The sequence below is a fragment of the Phyllostomus discolor genome, chromosome 8 (genome assembly GCF_004126475.2).
Source record: "Phyllostomus discolor isolate MPI-MPIP mPhyDis1 chromosome 8, mPhyDis1.pri.v3, whole genome shotgun sequence".
Classification (NCBI taxonomy): Eukaryota; Metazoa; Chordata; class Mammalia; order Chiroptera; family Phyllostomidae; genus Phyllostomus; species Phyllostomus discolor.
Window position 1 is genome coordinate 86,527,681 of NC_040910.2, and position 21,763 is coordinate 86,549,443.

Below are 21,763 nucleotides of genomic sequence, written 5' to 3' on the forward strand. Positions count from 1 at the left end.
GTCTATTAGATGCCAGGCATGTTTAGGTACTGTCAAATCAAGCCTCCGCGATTGCTACAGTCATCACCCCATTTTACGGATGTGGACACTCAGATTTAGTGCAGTTAGATATTCAAGGTCACACAGCTGCAAGTGCAAGAACCAGATTTAATTCATGGCTTGTTGCCCTAAACAAGTCTAAGAGGAAAGGGATCTCATTCATCCAGGGTGGGGCCTGGGGTAGGGTTGGCTGTGGGGTCAGAAGAAGCGGCCCAAGGGAATGTTGTTCTCAGGGTGCAAGCTTAATACAACAAAGAAAAGAGGGTTAAAAGGGGGGGGGGGAGGCAGAAAGGAAGAGTGCATGCACAGAGGAATGTAGTGAGAGGTGGGGAGGGGGAGACAACTCCAGGTACTCAGAAAGCAGAGATAACATCACTCAAGAGAAGTAAAGGCCCTGGGATCAGAGAGACTGGGGTTCAAGCTCTGGCACCATGGCTTCTTCACTGGCGTGTCCTAGATTAGAAATCTGACCTCCCCAAGCTTCGCTTCTCACATCCCTAAAATAGAAATAATAAACCTGACTTTGTATAGATCATCTCTGAACCTTCTTCACAATCCCATCGAGTGCTTGAGAATCACAGGCCTCTAAGAAATGGCAGCCTTGTTCTGAGTCAAATTAGATGAATCAATAAGGGATGCACGCAGAGGGAGATGGAAGGTCAGGCCATGGATGTCTGGTGGGGCACGGGGAGATTTCTATTTTAGACAGTCTCTCTTTTCTCTCCAAGAGGCACACTCATCTGTTGAAAGGCAGAGAAAGTGGAGACGTCACAAAGCAGGAGATTAGATGACTTTCTCTACAATTCTCAGAACATTAAAGCTGAAAGGGACCTGAAGAATAATTGACAGCCACACCCTGGTTCTTGAACGTCTCCCATCTTGAAGAATTTGGTTCTCAACCAAGGTGTTCGTGGGTGAAAAGAATGTCTCAGTTGCTGAACACAACTTCAGTTCTTGACCTGACAACCTTTTCATACGGATACTTGTTTCTAATGGGAAAAACAATTCAGTTTTTGAACAAACTGCTTCTCAAACATCCTTCCAGAATGAATGAAGTTCAAGAACAGAGATTCCACTATAATTGAATTCTGGTACTGCCTCCATTTTACAGGTGTGGAAACAAGCAAATTTGTTGCACGAAAGGCCAGATGGGACATACTTTAGGGTTTGTGGCCCACAGTTTCTGACCCAATAACTCAACTCTGCCATTGTAGTATGAAAGCAGAGATAATATGTCAACAAATGTGGGATTATGTTCCAATAAAACTTTATTCACAGACACAGAAACTTGAACTCCATATAATTTTCATGTGGCATGAACTATTCTCCTATAGATTTTTTTTAACCACTTAAAAGTGCACAGACCATCTTAGCTCACAGGCTGTACAAAACCACACAATGGGCCATCGGTTTGCCAAGGCCTGCTGTGTAGTGGTTGTGGGTTCAGGCTAACGAGAGGCAGGCATGAGTTTGAGTTTCGCCCCAGCAATTTACTTGGTGTTAAACTTCAGTCATGATGTTGAGCCTTCCCAACATCTCATGTATGGACTCATCATTTATAAAATGTGGATAAAAATTAAACCTATCCCATACAATTTTGTGAGGATGAAATGAGATAATGCATATAAGAGGGGTTAGCAGAGGCTGCGGTTCAAAAACACACCAAAACAACAAACAAAACAGTAGGCACAGGAAAACACAGGTGACACAGTTAACTAAAAACTACCTTTGTGCCCACACACTCCACTCAATACCTTTTCCAGAGCCGAAGCCATTGGTAGACTCGGATTTATAAGAAGTCAGATATTCATGAGTATGTTCATTCGCCTGCACTAAAAAAGTTCCCTATCCCCTTGGAAATATTTCCCCATCCTTGAGATTTCACTATTAGAAATGTAAGAAACTATAAGGAGGAAAAAATGGGATATATCCAGACAACAGAATGCTATTCAGGCATAAAATAGGAACGAAGCACCGACACCTGCTGTGTTTAGCACGAACCTTGAAAACATTATGCTCAGTGAGAGAAGCCAGACACCAGCGGCCACACACCACATGCCTCACTCGAAGCAAGTATCTAGAACAGGCAAATCCAGAGACAGAAAGTAGACTGGCAGTTCCCAAGGGCAGGGAGGTGGGGCCACGGGGAACGGCTGCTTTCCACCTGGGGTGACAAAAATGTTCTGGAGCTGGAGCGGTGACAGTCGTACAACCTTGTGAACACACTAAAAACCACAGAATTTTATGTTTTAAAATTATTTAAATTGTGAATTTTACATGGATTTCACCCCAATAAAAAATATAGAAGACGCATGAGGATTCTGCAGGCGTGGTAGGAAGCTCTCATCTGAGAAGTGAGAGGAAAGCTTTAGGAGCCATCATAGCTACTTTACAAGTTTGCATAAGGCTAATCCCATGTACTATTAATAAATCATTTACTCAAACAGCGCTCGTTGAGAACCTACTATGTGTCACGCACTGAACCTGACTCTGAGAATAAAAGAAGTAAAATAAACAAGATAGAAAAGTATTTCTTAAAATTCTTTCCCAACCATAATTAAACACACCAAAAGCCTCCGTCTAGTCATTTTTATAAAAGTACATGCAGAATATTTACTGTAGGATCCTTATTATACAACTAAAAAAAATGGCATCATTTCTTCATCACCTCTCATTCTCAGACTGCCGGATAACTAGCGCACTCAACAGGGAGAGAAAGGAAGCACGTGCTGTGTGGATGGAGAACCCTGGAGGACTGAGGAAGGTGAAGTTCGGGTGGCCAAAGTTCCAGGGGGAAAGGGCGGAGTTTAGACAAGATCTGCTAACTAGCGAACCTGCTGTCTTTCCAAAGCTAAGTCTCTGCAGAGGACACAGACGTGTGACAGCTGCTCACTGCTTTGAGAGCCTTGTCTGCAGCCAAACAGGCCAGCGTGGCTGGCAGTGCCGTCTTTTGTTTTCTTTAAATCAATTCCACATGATTGGAAGGTAGTTTAGATTTTTTTTTTTAAGTTTTAGGACCATCAGATCTAAACTAAGCCAAAAAGCTGATTTCTGTCCTTTTCTTGTAGGCTTCATAACTCTTCTTAGTCCTATATCCTGGCATTTGCCACACGTCTACAAAGAACTAAGCTCTTCTTCAAGCTCCATTGTTTCCCTTTTATTCTTAGCAGAGTGAAAATGGATAAATACACTTTGGAAAACAAACGAGGGTCCAGTTAAGTATAAATTCAGGCTACTATGAGAGTGTGGTTTAAGTAGTTCATTTCTCCCAAACATCTACCCAAAATGCTGAAAACATGGATGACTTTCTTGAGCCCAGCTGGTGTTGAGGAAAGGTGAAAAGTTTGAGATACTGCACCTGCTAGCTTTGACCCCTCTTAATTTTATGCTTTTTCATTCACACCACATATATCTCTGTATTCCCCACGTGTTGTAGCCTTAATGTGTCTTCCCAATCAAATCAGGCATTTCTTTAAAACCATGTAGTGACCATCCAGTTACAAGAAGTGGAGACCGAGGCCCAAGGAGGTGAGATGAAGGAGATGAGACCACAAATCCAATTTAAAGTATAGATAAGAGATTAATCTTTTCTCTCTGACTGGTCACTAAATTTGCTACTAGGAACTATGCCTATATAAGGCTGTGGATATAGACTTTGAAAATTATTAGTTTTTTAAAAAAAGAAAGTTTAAAAATAATGTTAGCGACTTTATAATTTAGAAACCACCTCAGGTTTGGGTTTGCATTGCATCATCGCCTAGTCACTCTCTCCTGCATTCCTAGAAGACTCTAGACCCGTGGAAGAGTCTCCTCTTCCAGGGAACAAGGCTGACTTCCAAAGGTCCAGACGGGGAGGATCTCTGGCTCTAGAACACAGAGGCTGGGGTTTCTGTTCCGTTAAACCTCCAGAATGAATGGCAGGCACTCAAATGTGACCTCATCAAGGAAGCAAGTAAGGTGAGCGGACAAGCTCCCCACTCTTGGCAGGCAGGAATGTCAAGTGAGTTAGCTAAAACACACACGCATACAACAACAACAACAACGACAACAACAAAAAAGCAGGGTGGGAGACAGGCCCATATGAATGAAAGCCGTATAATCAGACTTCACAGCATGCCCGGTAGAACAGTGGCAAGTGCACGTTGGTGGAAAGCCAGCAAAATGTCATTATGAGTTGAGTCATCAAATGATAAGTTAAAGAAAACTGCATTCAGTACTGATCAACCTGTGCAAACTCTTCCCTGTAAAGGTTGACAGCTTTTTCCCCCCAACTGATAAAGAGAGCTAGTCGTAGACTTGCCAAAGGAAAGCTCTTCAATGCCAATTTGGCTCTCCATTTCATACTGAGCTCAGAATATTAACAAAACCTGTTGCTAAGGGACATAGATGCACGGTTGAGTCCAAAATGCAAAATTATATTAAATATAGCTGCTGGAAGTCACCCTCCCTCAGTAGTACTTCATATTGTATTTTAGAGTCAAGCAACAAATGCCTCGGGAAGGCTCAGGCCTTCCGTACCTTGGCCTGTTTTTCCTACTTTATCACTCCCTGCTCTACTAGATGACCTCTACATTCCAACCAGTTTTAGGATCTTCTGGATCCTCGTGCCATTTCACTGTGCTCCGGAGACCAGTGCTGGGTCTGCTCTGACACCCTGCCCCCAATCTCTGACTCTCCCATTCATTTTCCAAGATCCAAGCAATTAATCATTTTTCCTTTGGGCTATCATTAAATCATACATATTGATACATCCATCTGCCCCATTAGATGTGAGCTTCTTGCAAGTAGCAATTGTCTCTCTGCACACTGCCCAGTGCCTCGCTGTGAACCACACTGAGAAGAATCTGACCAATGTACAGGGAATGAAGAAATGGATGAATGGCTGCCTGCATGATAGACAGACCCATTCAATCATCAGATGATGGAAGGAGTAAAAAGAGGTCCTGATTTCCACTGTGCCTGGTGCCCTGGTGTATTTTGTATCTTTAAGCCTCAGGAGTTAGTTTCTGTCATGATAGGAAGAATATAAGGGCTCCCCAGAAAGTCAAAGGTTGACTTGGCATCAAGATGCCCCTGGGATGCTAACAACTGCCCAGATGTGAGTGTCAGGAGATCTGCCTTCCAGATCTAGCTCAGCATCACCTTGGTTGTGTTACTTAATTTCTCTGGATCACAGTTGCTTCATCTATAAAGTGAGGTGTTCAGCCAAGATGATCTCCAAGGTCCCTGCTAGCTGGAACATTTCATGGTTCTAAACTCTTTACATCTTGCCAGGTATCTACTGCCCAGACTCTTTGTACCACATTCACTTGGGCAAATGTCACGGCATCAAAAAACTAATTTTGCATTCATCAACCATTAAAGACCACCCATGTGCCTTTTCTGTGTTCTTCTCTTGTTGCTTTTTCTACTGCTCAAGTGGCCTCCTTCCTTACAAAGGTAATAAGCAACAGAACAAATGATACGATATTCAGTCTGGACCTCCCCCATTCATCGAGAAAATGAGAGAAGCTGAGGAGATGCATTGCCTTCTTTAATAACAAAGTTCTTTATTATTAACAGTATGCAAATTTAAATATACGAAACACCACCAGTCACAATAGTATCAAAGGTTCATTCAAGATTAAGCAGCCATATTTGTTTTCACTTTCTTAATGTATTTCCTTCCTACTTGCTTTACTATGTCAACCTATTTATCTGTTGCAATTGTGCCCCCTACTTGGATAACCTGTTTCTACATCACCTCTAACTGGACGGTGGGCCACGGGCTTGCTCACCCCTCGTGCACACAGGAATGAACACCTGACACAGGTCTAGCCAATCCAGCAGCCACTCATAATCAGAGACAGAGAATTTGATCTCAGACCAGAAATGTAACCAGTCAAAGAATGGTGGGCACTAAAACTACAAAGTCATACAGATGCAGGGCTTAGAGCTCTTTTAAGCCATGTGCATATTGATGAGTTAGCAAAAGCCTGCAGGGGAAAGCAGAAAAGACTCAGAAAAGCAGAAAGAGGGCTCTCGTGAAGGGAAAGGGGGAAAAAGAGGGAGTGAGAAAATGCAGGCTCAGCTGCAATTGGATTCAATGCAATTCTCCCTAATAAAGACTCCAAACTGAGGTAAAACAAAATACACACAAAGATGTACACACAAACTTTTATATAGGTATATATTTCTCCATTCTTCCTGGGCTATAAGCATCGCTCCATCAATGTTATCACCCTCTCTCCATAACCTATTGCATCAGTAGGTATCTGTCACTTAAGCAATTCCCTTATTATTATGCAATAGGGTGTTTTTATTGTTCGCTATTTTGACACGGTGGTTACATAGTGAAAAACATGAACTTTGGAATTTAAATGAACTAGATTCAAATCCCAGCTCTGCAACCACTCACTACCTGTATGACCTGGGGCAAGTTACTGATCTGAGTTCTAGTTTCCTCCTTTTAAAACGGTGGTAATTTTACCTACCTTGTAGGCTTTTATGAGAGTTAGAGCTAGTAAGTAAAGTCTTTATCACAAAGCCTTGCACCCAGTAGGCCCTCAGAAAAATCACTACCTATGACAGGATAGATTCTCCTAAATAAAAATGTTGGATCAAGCGGAATGAAAACTGTCCAGAGTCTTCCCAGCTGCTTTGGCAAAGACGGAGTCTACATCCCCTGATGCACTTCAAAAACACTTCTTCTTCCCAGCTTTGACTTGGAATTGGGAAGTCTAGGAGCCAGAGCTGCTTCTTTACCTCCTAACCTGAGAGAACAAAACCAGGAGCTGGTTTCTGTCTTCAACCAAGCAATCACCACTTCCTGCTTTCCTCTGACTGCACTGGTCCCACTCGGAGAGCTGTGCACAGGTTCTCCGTGTGAAGATAGGCCTGGGCTTGTTATAAACAAGCCCCAAACTAGTTTCTGTTGCTTCTTTTCTGCGTATTCTTCTACACCCAACCTCCCCAGGGCTTCCTATGATGCATCATGACACAATAGCCGGAGGAACAAAGATTGCTTCTGAAGCTGAAAGAAACAGGTGAGGCGGACACTCATTTCTTACACACAGGGCTCCTGGGGAATAAAAAGCATATATTCACACCTGTATTCCTCACACTGGTATGTCGAACCCCTTCACTCTCTGATCCCTGTTTCCCATGGACCTCCCTGATTATAATTTCTTTCTTTCCCTGCCATGGTGGCTCATCTAATACTTGCCTTTCTGCCTCACGTCTGCTGGATGACCACTCCCAGGAGTATCTACCACTGAGCTCAGAAGGATTCCTGACCTTCCTGTGGCTTTTTCTGGGCTGCCCACCTGGCCCCTGCACTTGAAGCAGGCCACCGTCAGCACCCTGGCAGGACAATCTGACTGGTGATGGACGTCTGCTCTAAGCTGGGAAAGTTGTTTCCCTCTGACCACCGCCTCACCCCCAACTACCTCACACAGTATGTCCTAACACTGTCATCCTTTACTATCCCCTCTTACTGAAGCTGATCCTGGTGTTTTTATACTTAATTTAATGTCAAACATACTCAGACCACATTAAGAAAATAAAGCCACATATTAACTGTGTTGAGTAGGCATACAGTTAAAAAGACCTTTGTTAATAATCAATATTGTAAGAGCTTGGTAACACTTGTGTAGTGTTTTGTTTTGTTTTTGTTTGTGTGCATGTGTGTGTGTGTGTGTTTAGGCTTACAAGCGTTTTCTAAAAATAAGCTTTCCCTGGCTACAGGTCCTTGGTTCTTGCTCTCATTCCCTCTTAAGCTTTGTTCCATTAGGGCTGGAACCATCTGTTATGAAGGAGAGGATGTGCCCTTTCCCCAGTCCAAGTGCTACCTCTGTATACGTGAAAGCTGCTTGTGACAACTGAAGGAGTTGCATGTCGCATTACCACCAAACACTAAGAAGTTTCAGGAATCAATTCAGCATCGGCACATGTGTGTATGTGCAAGTACTTTCTAATTAACACTCCCCATTTAAAAGCATCCAGCCTGTCATTACGATAGAAAATCAGAAGAAAGAGCAGGTAGGTAATCTGGCAAGTTTCTCATTTTACTCAAGTTCCATGATACCAAGTTAACATCCTCCATCTACTGACAAGCTTTCCTGATCTTTCTTCTCAAGCTGTCACCCACCTCATCTTCCTTAGTATCCCACCTGCATCTTGTACCAAAACTTACATGCACACAGCACAGAATAGCGTAAGTTTGTTGACATGCTCATCTTCCCATGGTATGGGCTGAATTGTGTACCCACCCCAAATTCCCATGTTAAAGTCTTTTTCATAATTTAAATTTTATTTTTAAATACAGTTTATATTCAGCATTACTTTGCATTAGTTTTAAATGTGTATCATAGTGGTTAGACAATCCTATGCTTTACAAAGTGCTCCCTGCAATCCTATGTTAAATAATAACTCTTAGTACCTTAGAATATGACCTTACTGGGAAATAGGGTTGTTGCCTATATTATTAGGTAAAATGCGATCATACAGGATGAGGGTCAGCCATTAATGCTGGCTGATGTCCTCATAAAAAGAGGAAATTTGACACAGGACACACACAGAGGGAACTCCATGTGAAACGTGAAGGCAGAGATCTCAACGATGTATCTACATGGTAAGCAATGCCAAAGATTGTCAGCAAACCATCAAAATCATGGGACAGATTTTTCCTTCGCAGCTCTCAGAAGCAAGCAGCCCTGCTGCCATATGGCTCTCAGACTTCTAGTCTCCAGAACTGTGAGACCATACACTTCTGCTGTGTGAGCCACCCACTTCGTGCTGGCGGCCCTAGCAGAGGAATACGTCCTACCCGACTGGGAGCCTCTTGAGGGCAGAGATAGAATTCTATTCATCTTTGTATTCACCTAATAAATAATCTGTGTTAGGTGCAGATTATTTATTTACTTTTGTTAATAATGTTTGTTAAAGTCAACTAAAAAATATGAATACCTGGCCCTCTGCACCCCCCAACCCGCCCATCCACTCCACCCCCTACCTGGCTAACATTCACTCTCTTGTACTTAGATAGGTCACATCAGAAAAAATAAATCAAATTTGGAAAGTCTTTCTAACCATAATGTATCGAAATCTCTCAATCTCATTTTTAAGTCAATTCCAGTATTAAGTCTGCATCTCCCCCCCCCCCCCCCCAACACACACACACTTTATCTATAAAACAGAAGCTCATTCAGGAACAAAGTCCCTAGCGAGAAGACTTTGCAAGCCTCTTGAATGAGATGGTACAGTTGGCAGGTCCTATCTACCTGGCTGGGCCGTATGGTCTCTTTAACTGTATGGCATAGGTGAGGCAAAAACTGCCCTGTGACTCACTGGACTCTGACCGGGTGACTCAGCCCGCCCACCGCATCCACGCTGCTGACCCTGCACTGAGTCAAGTCACTGAGGAGAAACAAGGTGTTTCTCAGCCACAGCCTCCTGTAAGCTCCAGAGCTCAGGTCGCTGTCTTTGAAATGAAGATAATGTAAGAAAAATTAATTCAACCTATCCAACTGTATTAAATATATTTATCTTTTCAACAAAATTTTTTTTGAAATTAAAAATACACACACAAAAATTTATAAACTCCCTTGTTCGTATCCAATATCCTGCTTGAGAAAATAGGTTTGGTAAAACAAAGAGCCATCTGGAGCTCCTCTGGTAAAACGAGAATTCAAAAGTACATTAAACAGTTCTCCTCCTCCTTAACTGACTTCAGATGATTCTAGAAAAGGGAAAAGCACTAAGAAATGGAAAAGGCGAGTTGGTAGGTTATGAAAAATGAAAATTACAGCTATGGTCATGCTCTAGAAAAATATTCCCTGACCTAGCCAGACATTGATTATTGAACCAACAGCTTGCTTTTATAATTACAGTGTGCCTATAAACCCAGCTGATATGATGATATACTTGTTTAACTATTAACTGCTAGATTTCCTGGAGTTTCCACAATCTAAAAACACCTAAAAGAACACAATATGATAGACTTCATTTATTGCCCTATCTTGATTATAAACAATAATGACTTCCACAGTAAAGGGAGTTCTTAGGAAACACGAGGAAGGTCTTTTAAGCTCCAGGTATTTGCTAGGGCATCTTCTCTTTTTTATTTTCTAAAGAATTGCTCTGCCTGTATTAACATTTTATTGGTGCCCTTAGATACTTGAGGTCAAGATTCCTTCTCCATACCTACTTGGGACCTAGGACACAATTTCTTTATAAACTCTGAACGTAACATTAATACTTACGCACTCATCGTAAGAACTTTCCTGATCCACAGGACCTCCCAACTCATAGTGCCTCTTCTAGGTGTATCTAGGATTCTAGCTTATAGTCTGCCCATTCCTGTGCTTTTCTTACCTCCTACTAGACTTATAAGCTTCTCAAACGGTAGAGAAACAAAAGGACGAAGCAAATCTACGTTCATGGCAAATTTAAGACAGCACAATGCCTCAAACCCAAAAGTGTACTCAATAAATAGTTATTGAATACATGAATGAATGCCAAGCACCGGCTGAAGCACATGACATGCACGACACTGCTTAAGTTTCATAACAATCCAGTCAATGAGGGTCACTCTCTCCATTGAGCAGGTGAGGAAGCTGAAGCTGAGGTTAAGTAGATTTTTTAAGGCTCACAGCTAGTTAAGGGGAAGAGTAGAGTAGACTGCATTTCTGTATCATTCTACCCAGCACATCTTAAGTGTTTTAACAATAGACCAGAAATTTATTTGTTAAATAGATCTGAACAAATAAACCCTTTATCCAAGTTCTCACTTTAGGTATATTTGGAGTCTCTGGGATTATTTTTTTCAATGACAAAGGAGTTTGGCATACAGGAAGGAGTAAATAAAGTGGGGAGAATATGCTTCTAAAGTTTTCAAAATCGCAGGAAGGCTGTCTCTGAACATTCACTGCAAAGGGATTCCTATACTCATTGCCACTTAATCCCCACTAGTTCTTCAGTTGCAGCCTTACCCTTTTCTCTAATTCATCCTTCCCATGTGCTACTGGAGAAGGGAGAGGTAAGGGAGGGAGTAAATAATTTGTCACTCAACATCCAGACCATGTATTTCCATGGCTTCAGCATGGATCTCGGAAAACAACTCAAGCATAGGCATGGCTGTTTTGCACTGGCTGGAAAGAAAGCTAAGAGGGAACCCATTAGTTTAAAAGAAAATTCATTCCCAAACCCCCCCAACCACACAAAGAGGTAATTCTAGTTCCTTGTATGAGAAGAAAAAAGTGGAGACGTAGGTTCATTCACAATTTCAAGGAAACTGCCCTTGTTGCATTTACCTAGAAATAACCAGGAAGAAAAAAAAATCTCTATGCCAAAAAGGGGCCACAGAACCCCTCTAGTTAGGTATGGTATCAAACTGGCTGTGTTCTCATTATGGCATTAAAATAATTTAACTTAGATGCGCAGGAAAACACAAAGTTTGGATCTCTTTAGTTACAGCCCGTAAGACAGCTAATGGAATCAATATTCATTGCTGATATTTAACACAAACTTCCAATCTGTATAGACCAGTATCTATTGGTAAACCAATTATGACCAGCTTCCTTCATCCAGTGGGCAATGTACACTTGGAATTCAACCTTAACAGTCAAGTAGTCAGGCTCAGTATGCTATGATCAACAGAGACTTAAAGGAATATGTCAAAGGGAACACAGACACAGGTCAGACCCTCTTACTCACCATCCCTGTCCCTGCTTTGCCCAAATTCCCGTGGAATCCATTCATGTGATCTAGCTCCAACCATGTCTTTTGGGTAATAGGTTGATCAATTTATTATGGAGTGACAAAATAAGTGGAGTAGCCGGGAGCTCAGGTTCTGGGGTCAGACAGACATTGATTCAAGTCTCTGCTCGACCACTATCAGCCTTGACATCAAAGGCAGGTTCCTTGACCTTCTGGCCTCAGGTTGCTCAAGTACAAAATGCAGCATCACCTTGTCAGGCCCTAGTGAGGGGAGAATGAGATCCTCCCTGCGCATCCGTAAGCACAGTAACGGGAATACAGAAAGAGTCCGTAGTGGTGTTGCCATCTGAGATGGCACAAATTAGGACTTCCTTGTATGTGACTTAAACTCACCTCACTCTGGACACAGCGAACCAATCTAGGCTTATCCACCAAAGCTACTCTGTCTTTATGGAGCTTCCACCTGGCCCCTCCCTCCTTCCCTTTTTTTAAAGAACTTGTACCACGACCTTCTCTCCTAAATATACACAATTCCCACAAATTAAGAGACTCTGGAAGTAAAAAGATAATCATACTCCCTCAAAAGTAGTGCCCGCCCAGGGCTGGGAGGTGGGGGATTGTGAACGTGAGCAAATGGCTATAACTTGTAGAGGAGACGATAGCTGGAAACAGCTCTGGGTAGGCTGGAGGCTGTCCTGCCAGGGAAGGCGGTTTCCATCTTTACGCCGCACAAAAGAGAGGATGGGACCTCTGACCTGGGTCACGATAGTAATCAACAAAGCCAGGCAACAGTGGTAGCATGAGAGTTGCTTGTATTGATTTGCTATTTAAACAAAGTGTGGGATCAAGAGGAGAATGAAGGGACAAAGGAAAGAACTAATGAGCAGCTTCTCGATGGGAAGAGGGGGAAAAGAAATATAAAGCGAACAGGAAGCATGCAGCTGAGGGGAAAGGACCGCAGGATGGGCTAAAGGAGACCAGTAGCTCTGTTCAGCAGAAATGAGCAATAGCCTACAAATCTCGTAACCAGGAGAAACACCTCTCAGACTTTTCCTGTGGGTGGCCCCGGGGGTCACTGGCTGAGCAGTGAGTGAGTAGTTATCCAGGTTAACTACTTCCGATTAAAGCCAAAGAGGAATGTAATATGGGGGCCCCATCATGAAAAGACTCCAGGCAGTGACAAAGTCAAGTCATGGAGGACAAGCTCATCAAACTTTGTTTGAAAAGGGCTGGACAATAAATATTTTGGCTTTGTGGGATGCTTTCGATCATGACTATTCAGCTCTACCATTGTGGGGCAAAAAGCAGCCATGAACAACACAGAAATGAATGAGAGAAGAGCTGTGTTCCAATAAACCTTTATTTGTACACACCGACTTTGAATTTCATGTAATTGTCAGGTGTCATAAAATATTATTCTTCTGATTTCTTCCCCCAGTCTTACTTAGCCCAAAAGCTCAAATTAAAAATAGGTGGGGCTGGATTTGGCCCACAGGCTATCGTTTGCTGACTCTGGCTCAGAGCATGGACCCTGGGGTCACACAGGCCTGGCTCTGCACCTCGCCTCTGCTGCTTCTGGCTGCCCAGCCATACGCAGGTTAGTTCACTCACTGGAGCCTCAGCTTCCTCATCTGTAAACTAATGACAGCAGTATCTGTCCCCATAGGATTGATGTGAAGTTCAAAAGCATAATATGGAAATTGACTCACATGAAATAAGTTTTGATGATGATGATGATAGCATTGGGTGTGGGTTATGATCAGCATCTAGATCTGCAGATAATATAGTCTTTTTTAAAAGGCTGATCCTAACCCAAATTAAGGGTTAGGGAGGGATGCATAGAACAGAAAAGAACACAGATCGAGAGAGTTCCAGTAAGTGCCTACTGAATGCTTCAACTCAGAAGTGAGTTGACTACATCATGATGATTTGTAACAGATTTCCTGTGGGCAGGTAAGTCTATCACAAACCCTCTTGAACATCCTGAACACCCTCTCATTGTAGAAAGAGGGGGATTCAAGGACTGCATAGCAAACGGTATGGAGCAGCTCGGGAAAAGAAGACCCTCTAAGGAGACACAGTGGGGAAACAAAACCCAGGGTAGCAGGGGGCAGCAGTGACAGTGGCAGTGGTCAAGGAGGAAGCGGGGAATCCTTTCACTTGGGGTTATCTGTGCAAAGTTCCCTCTTTTGCTGTAAGGCAGCCAGCTGCAAAAACTTTCAGATTATTTGTGATAACCCTTCAAAGGCTCAAGTTCAGAGGTAATCTGCAAACCAGCTCCAGAGACCAGCAGAGGATGGACGGATTCCCTTCTACCTTATCCCTTCAGATTCTTTGGACAACTCATCTTAGTTCTGCAAATTTTTAAAAAGGAAAGTTAGTTAGCCAAGGATCCTGCAACCTTTAAATCTGGTTAGAGGAGAAACAACACATTTTGGCCATCGAAAGTTCTTTTTTATGCAATTCCCAAACAATCAAGCAAAGATCTAATGGGAATACTGATGCCAAAACAGACACACAGGAAGAAAACTACATAATAATTTAGTTAACCCAAATTTTTTATGAAAGGTGGAGGAAAATGATAGAGATTCCTATCAATGAAAAATACTGTCATTGTTGGACATTTATTGAGCATCTGTTATTTCTAAGCACAGTGCTACAAGAGGTGGAGAGACAAAGATGTGTAAGAATAAAGGTCAGCTACCCAGCAAGGGCTTTCAGAGATTGTCCCCAAAAGGCAAACAACAATCACAGTGGTGAAAACTTGCGGCGGTATAATGTAGGTAGTGGGAATTACAATGAGAGCATTTGCAAAATATCCTCTGGCAGAGAGAACTGGTAAGAAACTCCACCACCATGATTCATATATCACCATTTCTTGGGCAAAGAAAAAGAACCCCCACTGATTGTACCATCAACCCCCTTGCCAATCTGCTCCCCACAAAAGCAAACAGAAGAAAAAAATGTGAAACATACTAAAGATTATGAAGAAAAAAAAAACATTTTGCAAATGTGGATTACCAGTGTTTGCATGTGGTTTAGTGAGATGAATTTCAGGACAGAGAATCAAGAGACCTAAGTTCTACCTCTGGCAAAGCACTCACTGCCAAGGCCACAGTCTGCTCATTTGTTAGAAGATATGGTTAGATGATAACACTCCTTTCACAGCTCTAAATTCTATCACTTATATCAGGATGCTTAAGTAGGCACATTTACTAAGGAAGGCTATGTGAAGAATTTGTTAGTGTGACTGACTTATTTAACTTGTGAGGCAGTCAAAGCTGAGAGAGCCTTAATTCTTCTAACGAATCTGGTTAAGTCAAGTAAAGCACCCTTTGTAATTAGACAGTGCACATGAAGCTAAAAAAAAAAAGAAAAAGAATTATTCTTCAACAATGCATGCAACACAACCACGTGCTATGTGACAATTATTTACAAAACTAAGGAAATCTACTTTTGCCTATAGAGATATCTGAAAAATGCACAAATGTCCAGAAGTAAGTTATTTCCCAGACTGGAATCTTAATCACATCATTACATTTTTCTCATTATTTTCATACAGGTCTTGATAGCTATGGAGAGTATAATAAAATGAGTTTATAAAATGTGATATCTATATAAGACATTTTGGTTAAAATTAAAATTAGAATTCACCACGGACTTAAATTGTTTAATGCATAGAACCCATCTTTCAACCCATGATTACTTAAGCTTTGCAATTTTGGAATGTTCTGGCCTAACTCTGAAAATCATTTGATCCCCTAATTAAAATTTTAGAGATACATTTTATAAGAAAAAACCCTCAAATATATGAAACACAAATGTCAAGAAGGGGTAAATTCAACTTCTTTGTTACTAAGAAATCAAATGAGAGTAAGGTGTTAATAACTGTTACTGAATTGGTAGTTGTTGTTTTTTTAACCTCACTGGAAGACATGTTTATTGATTTTGGAGAAAGGGGATGGGAGGGAAAGAGAAAGGGAGAGAAACATTGATCCGCTTCCTCTCATATACAATGCCCCCCAACCGGGGACCTCATGCAAGCCCTAGCTGGGGGACCAAACCAGCAATAGCAACGTAGGCATGATGTGCCCTGACCAGGAATTGAACCAGCAAACTTTCAGTTTACAGGACGACACTCCAACCAATCAATGCCACACTGGCCAGAGTGGTAGAGATGTTGTTTTAAGCTATTCTACCCAGGATGAAGAAAAGCAGACATAACATATGTGGAGAAGCCCTGGCTGGCGTAGCTCAGTGGATTGAGCGCGGGCTGGGAACCAAAGTGTCCCAGGTTCGATTCCCAGCCAGGGTACATGCCTGGGTTGCAGGCCATAACCCCCAGCAACCGCACAGTGAAGTTTCTCTGTCTCTCTCTCTATCTATCTCCCTCCCTTCCCTCTCTAAAAGTAAAATAAATAAAATCTTTTAAAAAAATAATATTATTAAAAAAAACATATCTGGAGAGCAATTTATTTGTCAATATTTACTAAAATCTTTAAAAGGATAAAATGGGCACTTCCAAATATTACTGGGGAGAATAAGAATTAGTATTATTAGCTCCCTGGAGGGCTGTGCATGCCCTTGGACCTAGCACTTCCACTTCCATTTCTTTAACATCCTACAGAGAGGACAAGGCAACTGTGCAAAGAAGTATGTTCAAGGTATTCTTTGCAACTTTGTTTACGGCTGTAAAAAAATGAAACTATGTTAAGGTACAATTGGAGATTGATTAAATGGCTACATTTTTACAAATTAAAATAAGCAACTGTTTTTTAAAAATTAGGTAACTATATGTGGACAAATCTGGAAAGATGTCCCAGATATGTGGTAGAGTATAACGCAATTTGCAAAGTGTCGTATGTAGTATGGAAAGTAGCACACATACATATATATGTGTGTGTGCGTGCAAATGCAAAGAGACAGTCACCAAAATGTTAACAGTAGTTAGCTCTGGGTGGGCTGACTGAGTGGTTCTTATTTTCCTGTTACGAATTTCTTTTTGGTTTGAATTTATTGTCAACAAGTATATTTCATTTTACAATAACTTGAAAAGCTATTTTTGAAAGGTGAAGAAGAAAATGGAGACTTGGGGAAGAATTGGATGACCATGGCAATTTAATCTAAAACCACAGTACTTGCAGTAACATATAAATTACGATGAACATCACGGTGACTCTTGTAATACTGAAAGTTAACAGCACCTCCGTGTTCACTGCAGCGTTATTTACAAAAGCCAAGACATGGAAGCAACCAAAGTGTTCTTCGACAAATGAATGGATAAAAAATGTAATATATATATTATATATATAATATGTAATATATATAAAAATGTAGTATATATCCATATATGCAATGAAATATTAGTCAGCCATTAAAAATGAATGAAATGTTGCCATTTGCAACAACAATGGATAGAACTTGAGGGTAGTATGTTTAGTGAAAGAAGTCAGACAGAGAAAAACAAAATACATATGATCTCATATGTGAAATCTAAAAAAACAAAAAGCAAAAAAAAAAACAAGCTCATAGATTCACAGAACAGATTGGGGGTTGCTGTAGGCAGGGGTAAAATGAGTGAAAGTGGACAAAAGTTACAAACTTCCAGTTATGACATAAATAAGTCCTGGGGACGTAATGCACAGTGTGGCGATTACAGTTAATGCTACTGTATTGCACATCAGAAAGTGTCTAAAAGAGTAGGCCTTAGAAGTTCTCATCACACACACAAAGTCTGCACCTAACATATGGTGCCGGATGTCAGCTAGACGGACGACCACTTCACAACATACACAACTATCGAACCATGCCACGCACCCCGAATCTAACAGAGTTGTGTATGTTCATTATACCTTAAGTTTTAAAAAGTTAATAAACACTAAGGTTCTATTTAAATAAATACAACAGGAATGGATAGTATGTCAAAAGACATTAACTTGGAAATATTTCACAGTATATTGGTAAGTAAAAGTAAAGCTAACTAAATACACTTTAGTTTTATACATATTTTGGTTACATGTATGGGTTTATATATGAATATATGGATAAATATATGTATGGAAAAAAGTCCAGAAAGGTATATGCCAAAATGTACATTGCAGTAACTGGTGATTCTTATTTTCCTTTCCTATATTTTTTAATATTTCTACAATGAACAAGTATTATTTATGTATTTTTTAAGTTTTAAAAATATTCCTTATAGATCTTTCAGATTTTAAAACACTGAAAATGCTTACAAGGATAATCTGAGAAAAACAAAGGGGTGAGAGTCTTAACCATTTCCTCCAGCATTATTAATTTCCCAGCAGAGACCCCCCCCGCCAGCCTCTGCAGCGAGGCCAGCCTGCTGTGCAGGGCTGAGTGCCACACCAGCACAAAACGGGCTCGGGAAACTCAAGGTGCCTATTCTGATTTTGTGTCCTGAGATGGACGAGGTTATAAAACATACTGGCTCAGATTACAGGCTAAGCATGACAAGTCAGTCTGGTACAACCTCACAAAGGAATTTACACAGAATGAGAAATTAACACATCTCACTTCCCAGGGAGGAATCAATTACAAAAGCAAAGACCCATGCAGGGTTAAGTCCCTGCCTATCACTGTCCCACATGCTTCTGAATTACGCTTCACATGCACTGCTCACGTCAGGATTGACCTATTACCATATTTTTTAAAGGTGAATTTTTTTTATTTTAAAATCATTTTAAAAGGTGAATATCTACTATGTACTATCTTAAACTAAGATAAACTATTATTTTTAAAAAGTGAACGGAGAAGGAAGTGAGGAAGAGTACCTTTTAACAGTCAAACTTTTTGTATATTTTCAGGTGAACTGGGAGAGTCCAGACCACCCCACCTCTCTCCCCTCCCCTCTCCCTCCCTCCTCTGATCATTATGGCTGATAACAATAGTTTTTCTCTCCCTGGTAATGTAGATGACACATTTTTCCTGTAGCCTGTCTTCCTGTAAAGTGCAGGAATTCCTGCACTTTCTGGGTGCCCTTCCTGTTAACTTACATTTCAGATTTCCTCAAAAGGCATTCTGCCGCTTTAATATTTGAAAAATGTCAGCTCAACCCCAGACAGCTAATATAAACAAGCTGAAAAGCATACCACCTAAAGTTACAACAGTGGAAAACAAAATTTCTTTTTAAGAAATTCTTTCTCGGAATCTTACTGTTGGTAAGGCTGGAAAGAAGTAACCCAGTCCTTCCAGCTCCCAGGGAGTCTGTAATTCTTTTGCCTGTGCTGTGCCTTAAATTAGAGGTCTGTAAAACCGAATTATAGTGATCTAGAAAGTTCGTAAAGGTCCTTGAATTGAACATGTTGTTAAATTCTTCAGTGCTAAGAGGTTGTATCCACCTTTCACTTTTCCTCCCATTTCATTTGGTTCTAGCATTACAAAGTTTTGGTACTGCAAAAAATGTCTTGGCCATTTGAGAATACGTAGCTGAATTAGGCCAATTCCACATTTAAAGTCCAGGCCAAGGCTCCTTTGCCATTTCTGAAATGATCACCTACTTCTTTCTATCAATAATATTCCTTTTGGCCAGGAACCCCATGTTCACACCAGATGCACCTTCCAAATGGGACCCAATTAAGAAAACTTAGTGATTTATTATGGGAATGCCCATAATGGAAGCATATCATGCTAATATCTTTGTTCAAACTTCCCAACTCAAAAACTTGCTCTACTAGAGGGAGCTACCTTAGGAGTATATCCAAAAAAATGCAAATAGGAACCTGATTTAATTTAGACCCTAAGGTCCAAAGATAAGATCTCTATAACACCACCTTCCTCGTGAAACTTTCCTGACTATCTACCAGAAAGAAAATCACTTCTATCTTTAAACTCCAACTTTGCCATTTCTCTTCACTATCTATGCAATTATCTAGTATTACCATGACTTGCTTTCTTTCACCAACCACATGGTAAGTTCCCTGATGCAAATGACTACATTTTAAATATTTTTGTATGCACCCAAATCTTGTGCATGGGGATATATGCGTGTGTGTGTGTATATATATGCACACACATATACATACACATACACATCCATATATGTCATAACATATATACGCAATATATTAAGCTGAACTGAATGAGTGAATATATACCAAATACAAACTAATTAGATGCCATCTCTTTAACACATCAAAGCATAGAATGCCCCTTTTAAGCTGTTACTTCCCTGCTCAATTAGACTGTAGATTTCCCCTATATTAAGGAACCTCTGCACCTCGTAATGTCAATTCCTGGGTTCTTCAGCACTGAGGTTTTTAGATTTTCATGCTCCCTTAACACTCAAAGAAAAGCTGAGCCCCACCTCCAACTATAGGTATCACTTTCTTTAGAATATATATCACTTTCTTTGGGGACTGAGATGTATTATTTCCAGCTAGTAGAATTAAAAAGTGGTGCAACGACTCTCAAAAAAGTGGCAGAAAGCTTATGAGACACTGAAATTTCACCAGGTCTTCACCTACATCCTTACAATGGATATACTTACTTATGTAGTGCCCCAGGTGAGCCTAACTCACCTCTTCAATGCATACAGGCTCCTTTGGCAAACGCCTTCTCTATGGTGAAGGATTTGTTCTGAAACAAGTGAGTGACTTAGGGTCCTACAGGACCTGACAGCAAGCACTACCTCAGCTCTCTGATGCCATGTCAAGAATTTTATTTTTTTCAGCCCCCCCTCCCCAGCACGGTATTAGGCTTCCAAAATACAACTGTGTAAAAAAAAAATTAGAAACAGAAAAAACGTAAAGAAAACCATAATCTTGAACTTCCGACCTATTATAGCTAACTAAATACATGCAATTGCACGTAAAAGATTTCATTATGGTTGCTAATGAAACAGGACAGTCCCTGGATGCTGGTGTAATGTTTCAAAGAACAGTTTTTCTCCCAATATTCCTGCGCCCCCGCCCCAGATGCAACGCATCTCCCAAATGGGAAAACATAAAACACCAATGTCCTCACTGCTGCTTCTAAATACTGTGAGCCAATAAGCAATTGGTGTAAAGTGGAAAATCTCGGAAGAGAAAGACTTCTTGTCTGCTTTTTTTGTAATATGCTATTATGCATACTTCACCTTTACTTCCTTTAAAAATCAAAAGTTGCTTAATGTTCAAAGCGTATCAATGGAAATTTAGCTAAAGACTGGCACAGCAACGGCTCATTCCCAAAGGAATATAAGATTACATTAATTTCCTACTAGTTTAACTCAAGTTTTACCTTTCATCTTCACCCACAGACTTTTTGAAAGTTTGTATTTCTGTTGCACAGAAAATTACTTACAATATGCGTGCATGCTAAAGAATTTTACAATTATATAAAGCATTGCACATTTAGACGCTACCAACCTGCTCTATCTCTCCTGACTGTGCAAAAGGCAAAAAGAGCTCAGTAATCCTAGCAGAAGAATGCAAATAACGTCAATGCACAGCTGAACTGCAAGCCCTGCCTTACAGGAACTCTCTGTGTCTAAAAAAAAAAAAAAAAAAAAAGACACACACTAAACAGGAAATGCAACTGAGCTGTGGAAAACCTCAAACTTAAACATGCAATCGCTAGACGAAAATTGCATCCATGCATTCATAAATGCATGCACAAACCTTTGCATTTTTGCAATTAATGCAAATAGGTTCTTACCTTTCGACTGAGACATTTTCCCCTTTCCTTTGATGGGGGAGGGGAGCACAAAAGACTTTGCCTTGCTTCTCTTCTGTAGCTAGTTTTGCAACAAAGATGCAAGCTGCAGGCGTGCAATCTTCATGCAAGTGGAGTTTCTCTTGACCGATGCAGCAGATGGACTTTCAGGGAATCCAGATGGAAATGCACACCTTGCAAAACAGACTGGAAAGTGATTTTTCCCCCAGTTGCAACGTTAGGGAAGGCTGTGCTGCAGCTACATGATGGGCCAGGGCTGGCAGCTAAAAGCTCCAAACTTGGAACTGAGTATCTTGTGCGCAGACGTCCTTCCTGCGAAGGGCGCGGGGGCCGCTGGGTAATGTAGTTCACA

The 21,763-nt window shown here is 41.0% G+C and overlaps 1 protein-coding gene across 1 annotated transcript in view; it reads right to left on the bottom strand.

The window, feature by feature from the left end:
* The window catches only part of MAP2K6 (mitogen-activated protein kinase kinase 6), a 100,867-nt gene extending 79,174 nt beyond the window's left edge, over positions 1-21,693 (bottom strand). The window contains exon 1 of the mRNA XM_028520448.2: positions 21,394-21,693. Coding sequence (XP_028376249.1) covers positions 21,394-21,409 — 16 coding nt within the window. The 5' untranslated portion in view covers positions 21,410-21,693. The remainder of the gene's footprint in view (positions 1-21,393) is intronic.
* Positions 21,694-21,763: the final 70 nt, after the last annotated feature.